The sequence below is a fragment of the Vombatus ursinus genome, unplaced genomic scaffold (assembly GCF_900497805.2).
Source record: "Vombatus ursinus unplaced genomic scaffold, bare-nosed wombat genome assembly UNPS02014861.1, whole genome shotgun sequence".
Classification (NCBI taxonomy): domain Eukaryota; kingdom Metazoa; phylum Chordata; class Mammalia; order Diprotodontia; family Vombatidae; genus Vombatus; species Vombatus ursinus.
The window spans coordinates 14,659,686-14,674,950 of NW_020954639.1; the positions used below are offsets into that span (position 1 = coordinate 14,659,686).

At 36.9% G+C, this 15,265-nt stretch overlaps 2 protein-coding genes across 8 annotated transcripts in view; one reads left to right on the forward strand and one right to left on the reverse strand.

Annotated features, from left to right (window-relative positions):
* The window catches only part of ABI1 (abl interactor 1), a 100,007-nt gene extending 91,851 nt beyond the window's left edge, over positions 1–8,156 (forward strand). For all 6 annotated transcript variants that reach the window (XM_027841605.1, XM_027841606.1, XM_027841603.1 and 3 more), the window contains 2 exons: positions 2,531–2,716; positions 6,751–8,156. In XM_027841605.1, coding sequence (XP_027697406.1) covers positions 2,531–2,716; positions 6,751–6,926 — 362 coding nt within the window. In that variant the 3' untranslated portion in view covers positions 6,927–8,156. The remainder of the gene's footprint in view (positions 1–2,530; positions 2,717–6,750) is intronic.
* A 162-nt stretch (positions 8,157–8,318) lies between these two features.
* Positions 8,319–15,265, reverse strand: part of PDSS1 (decaprenyl diphosphate synthase subunit 1) — a 38,888-nt gene continuing 31,941 nt past the window's right edge. For both annotated transcript variants that reach the window (XM_027841608.1, XM_027841607.1), the window contains 3 exons: positions 15,131–15,244; positions 10,755–10,835; positions 8,319–9,188 (listed from right to left, as the gene is read on the reverse strand). In XM_027841608.1, the coding sequence (XP_027697409.1) occupies positions 9,048–9,188; positions 10,755–10,835; positions 15,131–15,244 (336 nt within the window). In that variant the 3' untranslated portion in view covers positions 8,319–9,047. The remainder of the gene's footprint in view (positions 9,189–10,754; positions 10,836–15,130; positions 15,245–15,265) is intronic.

Below are 15,265 nucleotides of genomic sequence, written 5' to 3' on the forward strand. Positions count from 1 at the left end.
CCTGCCATTCAGTTTACTAGGACCTTATCCTGATTCTGAATGGGTTCAAAGTAATCTTAAAATATTGAAGACCTTTGGAGTAATAATATCATTGTCTCCCTAGTGTGCAGCAAATACCAGCAAATCTTTTGTTTTATAGTCTCTATATTTCTGGGTTAATAATTGGACTATGTTGGTAATGTAATTTAAGAAAGTTAACAAAGGAATTGGGGATACTGCATCTCTTTTATATAGCTTTGTACTTGGATACATTTACTCAGTATATGAAATTCATTTAAAAGTCTACCATTGGACTTTTATATAATTAAAATATATAAGGCCTATTTATGGCTTAAATATTACATGCTAGAAAACGCTGGGGTCTAGTCCTTACTTGGCCAATGACGGTAATCTGGGAACAGGTACTTACTTGACTTGTACCCTAAACTACTCATAGTGCGTCTTAGAACTGTGGGGTTGAGACCTAGCATAGGGTTGAAGAAGCACTGAGGGGTGATGAGAGGAAAAAAGTTTAAGAAGCCCTGAATATCATTTACCATCTACTCTCTGTACAGGGGTCATAGGAGAATTCGTGATGGAAAGTTCGTAAAGCATTTTATTTTCAGATTTTAAGTATCTCCTCGATCCCAGCCTTTATGATGGCTCTCTAATGGTGCTTAGATTTACATGTAAACATGAGTGTTATCAATTTTTGCTAATTTAAATAAAATCTTAGATTGTCCTGTTGACAAGTGTGATTTTCAAGGTGTATTATGATACTTCTCCAAAGACATTTACCAAGCACCCACTTTAATTGCAGGTGTTTCTTCACTAAGGAGTTGTACAAAACTAGATTGACTAGGCCCCCTGCCAGTTACCCATCAAAAACCTGAGACACACCAGCCATGGATTCATGTGCATAGGATTATCAAATGAGTGAATAAAAACATTGAACGAATAAAGATTATCAGTTGAACATATCAGGCCACTACATAAAAGAAATTGAGTGATCTGCTTCTGTTGTTTACTTTTTCAGAATTGTACAAAATGTGAGATTTATAGGTATCTTGGATAGCGTGTAGGCTCACAGAGCTGCACTATAGAAGCTTTTTTACCTCAGCCCATTAAAATGACCGAAAGGGAGGAATATTGCATAGAAATATCTTAAATCTATATTCCAGGCTTAAGGTATGTTCTCAAATAGCCAGTTACTATTCCACATCTAAAATAAACATACTTTGGAACACTACTCATCAAAACAGGTTCCAGTGGTGCTTTTTTTGGTTGTTTAAATAAATATGAACTAATGTGTTTTATATTGTGAATTTTGCCTCTGTAGTCCATTATGAATTTTCTAGTTGTTAAATCAACTCAGCCCTTTGTCTTTTGAAGAGAATACAACAGTATTTGGTGTAATAAATCATGGAATAGGAATTTAGAACTGATTATCTGTGATAGTTCTTTACTGAACTGCTTAAAATTAGAAAATGATACTCACCTGGGTATCATGTTCTATCCAGCAAAGTGGTGGAATAGTTCTATTTTTACTCAGAAATAGCTTCCAGTGCCACCATTTTCTTTTTAGTTAATTAAAGGCACCATCTAGAAATTCAGTTACAAAAACCTTTTTTTAATTTTGTAAAAGAGACGTTTTTCTTTCCATTTTAATTCTCCCCTTGAATATTTTTGTTAGTAATAGTAGCTAGCATTTATATAGCACTTTATGATTTGCAAAGCGCTTTACATGTTAATTGAGTTGATATAATAAATGTATACTTACATGATTTAATATACCTAGCATCTTTTTATTTTGTTCTTTTCCATGTTTATTTTTACGAGTAATAATTAAAAAATCTTAGGATGCTTCTTACATAAACTTCCAAATTTAAATATATTTGAACGTGCACATGAACAACTTTGAAAAACACTGAACTTCACTTATTCTCATTTGAAATTTTTCTCCATTTAGGCATTTCCATTTTCTCTTATCTGGTTAAAGTTTATTATTATTTTTTTTAAAGTCCTAGTAACTCCTGCTGGTGACATATTTCCTGGTTTTTGTGTTTAAAGCTGTTCTGCAAGTGAAGACTAGGGGTTTGGGCACCATCAATAGATCAGCAAAGGATAAATGTTAAAACATAAGGTTGACCATAACCAAATGATGGAATTAAAAAACAATTTGTATCAAACCCTCACTAGTCAAATAAATTTGATACTTGTCTCTTGTCCTATGCTGTGCAGTGGGACAGCCTTCTACTCCTGCAGTGCAAGTTTATAGTCCTATGAAAGCAAAAATTCCCTCTGACCTCCTGCAAATAATCAATTTCCAAGTTACCTTAATTTTTATTTCATTATTGCTGTTGTTAAATTATCTTTTAAATGCTATTAAGCATATATAAGCTTTAACACACCAAGCTTTCCATTCCTAATCAGTGCATGTTATTATAGTGCATGCTTTATATACTTTTGAGCTTTTCTTGAGTTTTATTAGTTTATGAATTTTTGTTTGGTATTATTTCTGATCCAAATCAATTTTATGAACACTTTTTAGTTGCTGATAGCCCTACACCACCACCACCTCCTCCACCAGATGAAATTCCTATGTTTGATGATTCTCCACCTCCTCCTCCACCACCCCCAGTTGATTATGAAGATGAGGAGGCTGCAGTCGTTCAGTATAATGATCCATATGCAGATGGAGATCCTGCCTGGGCCCCTAAGAGCTATATTGAGAAAGGTAAGATGCAACTCTGAGTGAATTGATCTAAAGTTTATAGTAGAGGGAAGCAATTCTGATCATGATGCCAAAAAAAACCTCCTCTGAAACAAAGTGAAAGAAAACCCTGTTCTAGTGCTTTGGGGAAAGCACTAAATGGCAGACAAATGATTTATTGGAAACTATTATAAATGGTGTCATTTTGCTAATAAAATATTAGATGAGATAAGTCACTAGGATTAAGTTCCACTGGGTCCCTTATCAAGGAATAACCTCAGTTTAATATTGACATGCTTTTAACTTTCAGTATACTTATGCATTTGATAATTATGCGTTAGGGAGGAGCAGATTCTATTTTCACTATTCTTCTCCCAATCACTGCCGTTTCAAATCTGTATGTGTATATAATTTTCTGTATCTTTTGGTAGTTCTGTCAAACACTGCTAAGCCAGTTAATGGCTTTTGTTCCTAGGCCTTAAATATCTTGCCTTCCTTCTATTTGATTACCCTAATTGAACATTTGGCCGATAAATAGAGATTTAGAGACCTGAGTAATTTTTTTGGTCAAGTTTTGAGTTTTTGGCATCAGATAGTATTTTAAATTTAAACTCAAAACAAGAATTTTCATCCAAACGAAAACATCCAAACCATTGTTAAACTATTTAGAGCCTACATGTTACATTTAAGGTTGAGGCCAGAACTGAGTAGTTCAGAATTTTATGTTACATTGATAATTCTACCTTTAGTGGCTTTATTAACCCCATCCCTGAAAATGGGACCATTTAATATTTGCATTGGTTTATGTGTGATTTTATGTGTGATTTGGAAAAGTACTACTGTGTGATATATGGAAGTTTTGGAAGTCAGGGAGAAACAGGTCAAGTTGCTCCTACCGCATACTGGCTTTGTGACTCTGGGTAGGTTACTTCAGCCTTTTAGTATTATAGCTAATTCTCTAAGACTATGAGCAGTTGCTGATCTTCATTTATAGGGGGACCTGACACTCCTCCATTTCCCCAATGGTATTAGATGGCCATTTGTAAAATGGCACAAAGCTAGGAGGGAATGATATATTGGATGATGGAATTAGGATTCATATATCCCTGATTAAACTTAATAAGAATAAATGTTAAAACTTGCTTATTTCTACAATCTGTATACATAGTCCTTCCACTCTGTTTTATAGAAACACAGAATTTCAGATTTGGAAGTAACCTCAGAAATCAGGGAGTGGGGGCAGGGATGGCGACAGGGGGACCATTTAAGGCATCTCATTCTATGTTAAAAAAAAAAAAGTTCTATTTTAAAATATTATTTTTCTATGTCAGTCCATCCTTCAATTGAACTATCCCCTGTAACAGAGAAAAACATTTAACAAGAAACAAATCAACACAACAACCATGTCTGACAGCCATATAGTATTCTTTACCATCTGTTCTCTGCTGAGAGAAGTATGTTTTGTCATCAGTTTTTGAAAATCAAAATTAATCATTACAGTCATTTGAAATTTTTATGCCTTTTAAAAGTTGTTTTTCTTCAGTTTTAGTGTGTTGTTATCTTGGTTCTACTTTCCTTGAACTACATCAGTTCATACAAGTCTCAAGTTGCTCTGAATTCCTACTATTCATCATTCTTGTGGTGTGATAATATCCCATTACATTCCTCTTTTCTAGTTCTGTCAAAAGCACCACCATTCTTCCAGTCACTTAGCTTCACAACTTTGAGGTCCTCCTCAACTCTTCTCTCTCCCTGACCCCATGTATCCAATTAGTGTATTACAAAGTCTTACTGAATCTACCTCCCTAACATCTTTCACATCTTGCCCCGTTTTTCCACTCAGAGGACCACCGCCCTCGTTCCAGCTCTACTTACAGCTTGCCTGGGCTGGTTCAATAGTTTCCTAATTGATTTCCCTGTCCTTTTTTCAGTCCACCTCCATGTAGCTTCCAAAGTCTGAATTTCTAAATCCCAGTTCTAACCTTGTCATTTCCCAGCCCAAAAAGCTGCACTGGTTTCCAGTTGCCTCTGAGATTAAATATAGATTCCCTTGTATCATCTGAAGCCAGATTGTGAAGGGCATGTATTTGATACTGTTCTAATTTGTCAAGATGTTTTGGAATCCTGACTGTCATCCAGTGCTTTGGGCTGTTCTTTCCAGTTTTGTTATCTGCAGATTTGATAAGCATGCATGCCATTGAGTTGCTGGGACAAAAAGCCTTCATTAGCTGGTGGGCAGGCTTCTGGGAATGAACCTCTCTGAATTTAGGTAGGCTAGTTGCTGGAGAGAAGGAGCTTCATTCAGTTGCCATGTCTGTACTTGAACTTGGTAGAACTTGTCAGAGCTTGCATTCCATTTTTTTCATCTTAGTACGTGGTTGGAAAAAATTGCAAGTATAGCTTTTGTTATAGCTTTCAAGAACCCCAGCCTCTGTGTCAGGGATGAAGCATGGAGGGAAGACTTTGGAGTAGCCATTATGTCCTATGCTTTTATTCCTTTAAAAAAAAAAAGTAGTGGTGACCTGGCTTAATAATGGTTAATATGGAAGAAGTTGTAGGGGTTTCAGTTGACAAATAAGTGTCTCTTGAGTTATGTTTGATATAGTTGCTAAATAAATGAATATAATCTTCAGCTGCATTAATATAAATATTATGCCCCAAAGAAGGGAGATAATACTCCTGTGATAGTCATCACTAGCCTGAGTACATCTAAAGTATTGTAGTAGTTCTTGGTGCCACATTTTAATATGGACCTTGGCAGACTGAAACCTTTTCAGGGGATGGTGGCCAGGATGGTAAAGACTTTGAAACCGCTGCCATAAGAAATGCTCAGTGGTGGGGGGGACAGCAGTAAGGATAGGAGGGGCTAGCCTGGAAAGAAGGCAGTTGGGAACATGATAACTGATGATATATTAAAAGGCATGCCATGTGGAAGGAGGATTAGACTTCTTTGTCTTTCCAGAGGGCAGTGGGTGGAAGTTAACAGGGAGGCAGATTTTAGCAGGGTACAAAAAAGAATTGTCAAATGGAGCTCTCAAAAACAAGGAACCGTCTGCTTTGTGAAATAATGAGCTCCTAGTAACTGAAAATATTGGAGCAGAGGCTGTCTGCCCAGAGTCAGGGGTGTTGGAGAGGGCAGACTTTGTTCCAGGGAAGGTTGGATTAGTGTACCTCCAAGTTTCCCTTTTCATTCTTCACCTTGTAGCATTCTAAAAGTTTGATATAAGTATAAGAACATAACTATCTTAATTCACTGGTCCACAGATGAGGTGCAGAGGAACAAGATGAGCCACATTTTTTATTCTCTTTGATGACTAATAAACACACCAAATCTTTGTCATAATCACTACATGTTTTCTTCCCAAATCTAACCATCTGTGATTTGGAGAAAAAAGAAACAACTTTCTTTTCAATGAAAATAAATGATGTCTTGGTAGTTTTTTCCCCATAATAAAAGCCCTTTATTCTAGCCATCACATTTCTGCCTTTTTGAAAGAACCCCACTTTCACTGACCACACCTGCTTCCTGCCCCATCTTCTGTATTTTTGCTTGTTTTAAAACCTTGAATGCTACAATACTCTTTAATCCCAGTGAATTCATTACCCTGTTTTGTCACAAAAATCTAGCATTTTGATTAATTGCAAGATTAAGAATAAGCATAAAGTGATGTTTTTGTAATGATTGCCTACTAATACATAATCTTGAAATTGAACTTAGCATTGCAGTAGTTAGTGGATTCGTATTTCTTGTTGGCTGTTATAACACTTCCCTATAATAGGGGCCACAACAACTTGTATATTTTGTAATTAAAATTTTCTCTAGAGATATACTTTAAAATTCCAGTACATACATGGGTACCAGTTATAAAAATATTTATAACATAAAATTGTCACTTAACCCAGCAGCGTGGGGTTGACTGCTGTCATACATACTATGATAAATTTGAGAAAACACTTCATTGAAATTATTGAATTTGTTGTACTAGAAAGGAAATGGCAGTGTGAAGATCATTTTAGCATGCTTATTTAATACTTCAACTCTTTTTTTCTCCCTTTAGTTGTTGCTATATATGATTATACAAAGGACAAGGATGATGAGCTGTCTTTTATGGAGGGTGCAATCATTTATGTTATAAAGAAGAATGATGATGGATGGTATGAAGGAGTCTGCAATCGAGTGACTGGCTTGTTCCCTGGAAATTACGTTGAATCAATCATGCACTATACTGATTGAGATTCTTTTGCTTTTCAAATGGGATCTTGTATTCAATCATACTGTGGGACAACTATAATGGTGAACAGATCTGTCTCACTGTTTTAGAATGTGCCCATTTTTTCAGGACATGCTGTTTTATCAGTATGATTGAATGTTCATTCATGAGCATAACTTTTGGGAGACAGTTTATGTATTGCTGAAGAGCATTTTGTACAAATAACTGTCTGTAATAGGCTATGCTTATGTATTTACTTATGCATTCTTAATTTTATGACCAGCCTAAATATTCTGGGGAAGTAGGGTTTAGTATTTAATGAATCATGATTCCAATTGTGCCATTACATTTTTCAGTGCAGCATGGTAACTAACACTACGTTAGACTAACATTAAGAATCTGGAAGAAAAGTTTAATGCTAGTGCTGGTCATACTTTTGTTTAGTTTCTTGCTCATTTTTGAACTATACTATTTGTTTAAAGCATGCATACAAACTTATGTATTGAAATATACTTCAAAAAAAATCCAAGATGCTTCCAATTTGTTGTAATCTTTACCTAGAGTACTCACACAGAAGTCTATTAAATTGTTGAGTCTCTAAGGTATCCATGTGAAACAAAACTGGGTGGTCTTCTGTATGTTGTAATTTGTACCTAAGTTTTTTTAATGAGTGAATTTGCATTTTCACTTTTTCCATTCATAAATACATAAGTGAACCAAAGGTCTTGTCCTTTCCTTCATTGGTTTGCTTTTTTAAAAATAAAAGTATGAATTTATTGCAGAATAATGCTTCTATTTTCTCAGCACATTCTCCATGAACAAAAAATTGGTGTAGGCCTTATATTAACTTGCCCTGACTTAGAAGAAAGTGACTTATTTTGGATATTTTTCTAAAATTTTCTTTCAAAGATAAGATAATGTATAAAAGGGATCAGATTATTGTAATTAAAATTTAGACAAGATTGTCTAATTATGGGGTCCAATTTACTGCCATATACCATTCCATGAGTTTTACAGCTGCCTTTTTCAATTATTATTGATCAAATGCTGGTTCAGTATAAGGAAACCAGAGCACCATTTACAAATAACTTTTGTAAAAGTGGATGCTATTGACTTTTGTACTGGCGCTATTAAATCCATTATCTGGCTGTGGCAACCTAAAACACGATATATATAGTTGCTATGTTAATCAGTGAAAATAGGGACCATCCCCAAACTGGAGGCTTCATTTGTCATTAAAAGTATCACGTCCACTTTGTGTGTCTCCTCTTGATTTAAGGAAGGGCTTTTGGTCAGATCTTCAGAGGTGACATTTCTGTTCTTGTCTTGTCCAAATCTATATTACTTAGGATATCTAAAGTAGAACATGTTAATGTGGGTTTCTGTGTATTGAGGACTTGTTTGGGTTTCAAAGTATAGTCAGTTGTATCAGGTATTTCAAATTTTGGCACAGTGAATGAAAAAGTTCAGTATAAAACATTTGTTTCTGAAAAATAGATAAACACCTTCTGTTTCATCCTAGGTCAATGTGACTGCTTTATTCCTTTGTTTATTGTAAACATGATTTCAATATCATTAGTGATCAAATAACTTTCATTTTGCTGTTATCAATTGGAAAGTTTTCTTAATTTGTATATAACCTATTGTCTAAATTTTATGTACAGTCTTTTATAATAAATCATTCTCCTATATACAATTTTGGGTACTGTTAAATATAACCAAAACTTAAGCTTGAATCTGAAGTTTGCTGTTTTTCTGTCACTTTTATATTCCCAAATGTTCTATAGGAAAGGTGAAAAATCCAAATCTTTTAAACATTGATTATTTATTCTTGTTGTGGCCTTACATGTGGATATTAACATTGTAAACAATATCACACAAATAATACCCCCATTAAAGTTTACAGCACTAGAACCAAGGACAGATTCAGATGGTTTAATGACATAGTTATGGCTTCCTTCAATAGAACTGGCTTTAAAAAGTTCTTTTAAAAATTGCCAATAAACGAAGTTGAAATGATTTAAAAAAAAAAAAAGAAAAAAGAAAAAGATTTTTGGTAATCTGCACTGGAAGCAAAAAAAAGTGTTCCATAAAATTGTTTAGGCACAGTCTGGTAAATAGCTGCCACAGAAAATGGAAAGGTGTCATTTATCTCTTGTGAGTACAATTTCTGTGAGTTGGATGAGGGCGTCTCTTTCAGGAGATGGTCGAAGTTTACTGATCTCCCTTATTGCTTTATGGCAGTATTGTTGGGCGAGGTAGGTTGTTTGTTGTACACCGTCACTCTGCAGGGGGGAGGAAAGGCGTGTTACTGAATGTACTAGTCTTTACTTCCGTTGCCATATTGAAATCATTTTAGTGTGTTCATTGGACATTTCAAGTCTTCCTATGAATAAGAGGCAGTGCAAGGCAACTCTAGCATCATAAGTTGAAGAGCCCTGGTGGAAGGAGCTCGCCAGCAGGACTCCCTACTTAAGAGACACACAAATAACTTCAATCATTTACTCTAAAAGGCTTAGTATAGATAACTCAAGGCTCCCTTACTGTGAAATTAATTAGGTGATTTCATGATGATACTACATAGCAGTATATCATTTGACTTCCAAACCATAAGACTCTAGAGATATAATGAAGAAGTAATTTAAGGTGGACTTAGAAACCCTTGTTTTTCTAGGGCTAAGTTGAGTAGTTAAAGCTTTTAAAAACGGTTCATCAGCTGGCGCTTAACCTTTTGGATGTTGGCTGCTCCATCACCAGGCTTATTCATGCTGGGAACGTTCCCAGTTTGGCAGAGCTCGCCAGACTCTGTTCTGATGGCACAGCCTGTACTCAGCAGGCCGTCCTGAGCCTTGCAGCAACTCTTCAACTATAGTCTTGGGTCATTTGTTGGCCGACTCCTTCCCTTCAGCCAGTTTTGACAAGGTTCCCCCCTTAAGAAGCTGAACAGACTTTACGGTTATTCTCACTAAATCTTAGTAATACTAAGATTGCGAGTTATGTGGTACAGTAGAATATTGGATCTGGATCTGAAGACCTAAGCTCAAATCAGGGCTCGACCACTTTAGCGAGTGAAAACAGGCAATTCGTCTAACCTCGAAGGGATCCATTTCTTTATGTATCTGTGAGGGAGTCAAGCTAGATGGTTTCCAAGTACCTTTCTAACTCTCAATCTTGGATCTTATGATTTCGGTAGATACTTTGTAATTGCTTCACAAATAACTGACCAACACGTGATAACTCAGCAATCCTTATGACAACCATTTCCAAAACTTTGAATTCACCCTCAAACCAAAAGCTTTGCATGCCGTGGCGTACAGGTTCTAAAGACAATTCTCAAAATGTAACAAATGTATCCATATTGTTGGAAGTAAAATATAGAGACTTCCAAAGTAGCAATAATTATTTGAATGTTATCTTGACTGTTTGCTAGGAATGACATCAAAACTACACCTCCTACTATGGCAGCAATATGTAGCATGGCTTAGCAAACAGAGGCAAGAGGACCACTCAGGTCCTTTAGTCTCAGTAAAAGGTCTGGATGAGAATGACAATACAGAAAGAAGTAATTAGCAGAACCTGGTGACAGGCTGAGAGCTAAGTGCAAACAATGACCCTAAGGACGATCCCAAGGTTTACATGTGGATGAATGGTGCCATTCCAGAAAAGGCCAAGTTTGGACAGGAAGATGGGTTGGGGGTAGGGTTTGTGAAAAAGGTGGGATTATAAGGCCTGCCATTTCCCCATTAACACAAATTATAGTTAGATTATTTTTATAATACTTAACAGTTAAGCTATTTTGCTTGGCTTTAAAGTAAGCTTTGATATGTCATAATTGATAAACTGGTACTTACTTGCAATACATATTGCCGAGCACGTTCCACATCTCCTGGTAAACTGAATCGTCTCATTATCATTGCATTCATCTCTGGGAACTAATGAAAGAAAAACAATTCTTACTGATAAGTAAATTCATCATCTAAAGATATATTTTTATTTTTACTGCTGTGATACTGCTACACAGGACTTGTTTTTATCTTTAAATCTCTAGCACCAAACACAGTGCCTAACTTATACTAGGTGCTTAATAAATGTGTAACTTTAATTTTATAATCAAATATCTGAGCAGCTGGCAAGTTCTTTAAATTCCCATCTCTATAGTCTCATTTATTCTCTTTTATCTCCTCAGCACAGCTACTACTCTAGTTCAGGCTAACCTTCTGAACTATTCTCCCAGTTTTCGTTCTCTTGGTTTCTAAGCCCTTTTCTGTACAGCTGCCAAAATGATCTTTTCAAGACACAAGGCTGTCCTGGTTATTCTACTGCTTAAAAACCTTCAGGGGCTCCCTATGGCCCCTAGGATAAAAAATAAGAAACTACTTGACCAGACACTGATCTTCTACAATCTGGGTTTTACTTAGCTTTCATGTCTTTATTCGTATTATTCTCCTTCACACACTCTTAATTTCTGCCAAATTAGACCATTAGTTGCTCCCTAAACCCGCTACACTATCCATCTCCTGCCTTTGTGCCTGTTCAGAGGCTATCCTTCATTTATGAAATTTATTTCCTCTTCACCATGTGACCATCCTAACCTTTCTTTTCTATTTATGGACATTTTTAAAATGTAGATTCTCTTTTTATGATTATTTGCTTGCAGTGTATTGAAATCTGATCACTCTAGCCATGGGCCTCCACAATGTCTTTTTTGGGGGCATGATCCTAAATTTTAGTTTACTTGTATTACCTTTGTACATGTAACCTTTACTAGAATGCAAGCTCTTTTAAAAGACAGAGGCTAGTGTTTCCTATCTCTGGTACCCAGCATAATGCCTTACATATGTTTTTTAAATTGAACTGAAATGGAACCAGAGGACATCTGGCTATTTAAGAAACAAATAAAGCTTAGCATAAATACATCAGTATCAAATGCTGTTTTCACCTAAATTCTATACTTTTAAGCCACTACCACTTGGATTTATTTTAGGTAGCCTCTCTATTGAGAAAGAAATAAAGATGTTCCCCTAATTTAGTTTTGTGTCTCCCATGAATATGAAAGCCTAAGCTCAGGGCCTTCCCTGTTTGTTTAGCCTCATAAAAGATGAGAAAATGTTGTCTATCACTTCTGAAATTCCAGCAAACTTCCAAATTGAATGTTTTAAAGGAACAGAAGGTACCGAAGGTTCCACAGCTTATCTGAGTATCACATGAAACAAATCACTGATCAACACAGGATTAAAAATGTGTTAGAAATAACAAAGATGCACATAATCAAGAGTTTACTATGATTACTTTCTTCCAGTGTGATTAGGACACTTTTTTTTTTAGGAAGTAACTAACTGGCTAAGAGTACTCTGAAATTGCCTAATGAATATTATAAAACCAAACCAGAGACTGCTTTGTTATGACAGCCAGTAAAAAGATCAAATGAGAATGAGGATGTGTTATTTGGGGACTAACCTCGTTTTACTAAAATTGAATTCTCCACTAGGCATTCTCTTAGCTGACAAGCCTATCACAATAGAGAAATTGTCTTCATTTCTCTCTGCACGTAAGACTTGAAACAAGAAAAGAACATCTGGAAACTTGTAATTTAAAATTAACGTGACTTTGAGAGCTTGTCGGTGTGGCTGCCACTTTACTTTGCTGACACTGTGTCTCAACTTGTGGTTTTATTTTTAAAATTTATGAAGTTCAGTCCCAATCTAGCTGACCTGTGGCCTTCATCACACACAGCGCCCCCTTGCTTCCTGCTTTGTCTTGTCTTTCTCAGACTGTTCCCTTTTCAGGCCATAGCTGACAGATGGCAGGGCCTGAAATCTTGTGGCAGTGAGTGTGCTGCCCATCCTGTGACTCTGGGATTTCCCAGTGAAACAAGGATGGCAGTGTCTTAGGGCCTCAGGCTCCAGTCCTCCAGCTCAGGGTACTTTTTTTCTTCTTTTAATTCTTGACTTGTTTTTCTCTGCATTTATCTCTCTTGCAGAGTGGTAAGCTAAAATGAAACACAGGCCACTCGTCCTGAGGTGGGGTCAGGAACCTGACCTCAGTGTAAGGGAGGGGACAATCTGGGAGAAGTTAAGGAAAAAAATCTGCTGTGAAGCCTAATAGCAAAATACCATATTTTGGGTGTATGTGCAACAAATGTTTATGAAGTTCCCATTAGGCATAGCACTGTGCCTGTTTGTTGTCCTGGGATACAAATCCAAGGGCAGGTCCTGCCCACAAACAGCTCATCTTGTATTGGTAGATGCCAGATGAACAAAAATAAAACATCAATTGAAGAGAGAAAGACTGAAAACAGGGGACTCCGACTCTGGAGGATCTGGTCTGGTGTCTGGGTTAATAAACATCTAAAAAATACCTCCAGTTCTCTCAAGGGCGTGCCTGAATTCATATTCATTAATGTTTCTTTTGTCTTGTGTTGTACAATCAGAAAGTGCCCACCATGTGAAATGTGCAAGAAGGTAGATCCTGTGGTGAGGAGGGACCTTCCCCTACCTCCCAGATCCTTACTGGCCAACAGCAGCAGCAGCTTTACCCCCCACTCCCCCAACCCACTGGCTGAACATACTGTCACATGAACATAATGGAACGCTATGACGTGTCAATATATGACAAATACAAAGAATTCAGGAAATTGTGAGAAGGCTTTGATGAATGATAAAGTAAGAAAAATCAGGGAGAACATACTACCTGCCAATAATGAGATAGATGTAAAGCAAAAGTTGGGTTGTAGTGCTGGTTATTGCATATAGTACAAACAAAAGAATCTATTAACAGGGGTGGAGGAAGGCCATGGAAGTAACACCAGGTTTTTAAAAAACACATTTAATAAATGTAGTTATTCTTTTAAATATGTTAAGGGTGGGGGTGGGAGATTATTTGATTGTCATCAACTTAATTTTCCAATCCTGGCTGTATCTGTCGACTACTCTTTTGTTTTTTTGAGTCTACAGCCTATGCTTCCCCTCCCCACCCATGGGTGAATGTCTCAGGACAGGAAAAAAGTTTATTCTACATCCCTTCTTTAAAACCCAGAGGCTTATTGTCTACTGTCTTCTCTGACTCAGGAACACGATGCATTTCTCCTCATCACCTGTATAATTCTCACCATCACTGTTCTGGGGTGAGTTTTTTGGCTGGCTGGCCAGACAGCACACCTTTAAAATGAGGGATGTGGTACAGATAGATCATTTTCATCCCCACCTTCAGAAGTGGGAAGGACAGACAGCACAGTGCATGAAGTCTAGGTCCTCTAATTTTATACCAGTAAAACTTTTTCTACTTGTAATGTATTGAAACCTTCCTTCAACAGCCTTCATATTCCAAATCACTGCTTCTCTAACCCCAAACCAGACAATAATTCCCATAACCTCTCTTCTAGCCGATGCTACAAAAAACTGGGGTGGTTCTGCTAGCAACTGGTAAAAGGGGGTTCAGCTCTCATCTGGGAAGAGGTGTGGTCACTGTGAATACAAATCGTTTCCAAGTATAGCGCCACCTGTTCAAAGCTGCAGTCAAGCTGTAATCTATCTTCTCAAGGCTAGGAAAAGAAAAGACTTGGAGCTGGAAGGGACCTTGGAGGTCATCCGGTCCAGCCTTTTCATTTTACAGATGAGAAAACTGAATCAGAATGAGGTTGAATGATGTGCCCAGGGTCTTGCAGCCAGTAAGTATCTGGAGTGGTATCTGAACACATTTCTTCCTTATTTTAAGTCCAGTGCCCCCAAATGCTGAAATGTTAGATGGGCTTGCTAAAACAGACCAAATCACACAATGAAAATACCTGTAAAATAAGATCTGCAAACTCCAAGTAATGCTCTTATTTCAAGGTGTGTGAATTGACTTTTAAGTCATTAAATCTGAGGCTTTACTGAGGCTTCTCAGTCCTTGTACCTTATTTTAAGGCAGCTTCATTTATTCCCACGGTACCCTGGACTGGGGGCTATGAGACTCTAGGATCCCCAGGGTTCCCTCCTTAACTCTATGAATTCCCCTGTAGCCCTTCTGAAGACAACAGGAGATTTCATTCCACTTCTATGGATGCAATGCTTCATTTCTGTCCCCACTATGTCAAGGTCTGGGGATTTCTTTTAAGGCAAGCCATAGAAAATCTCAAGTATTATCCCCCAAATCAAGATGCAGAAACCACTTGTCTGCCAAGCAATTTATTGAGTAGAAAAGAACTTACTGAAGAAACCATTGGTTCCTCTTCTAAAATGAAACCTACCTGCTCGCAAGCAAATAAGGCTGGACCAGTGGCTAATCCAAGTTTCAGATCTGATGCTGCTGGTTTACCCAGCTGGTCAGTACATGAAGTGAAATCCAACACATCATCTATCAACTAAAGGAGAAAGAACTGATG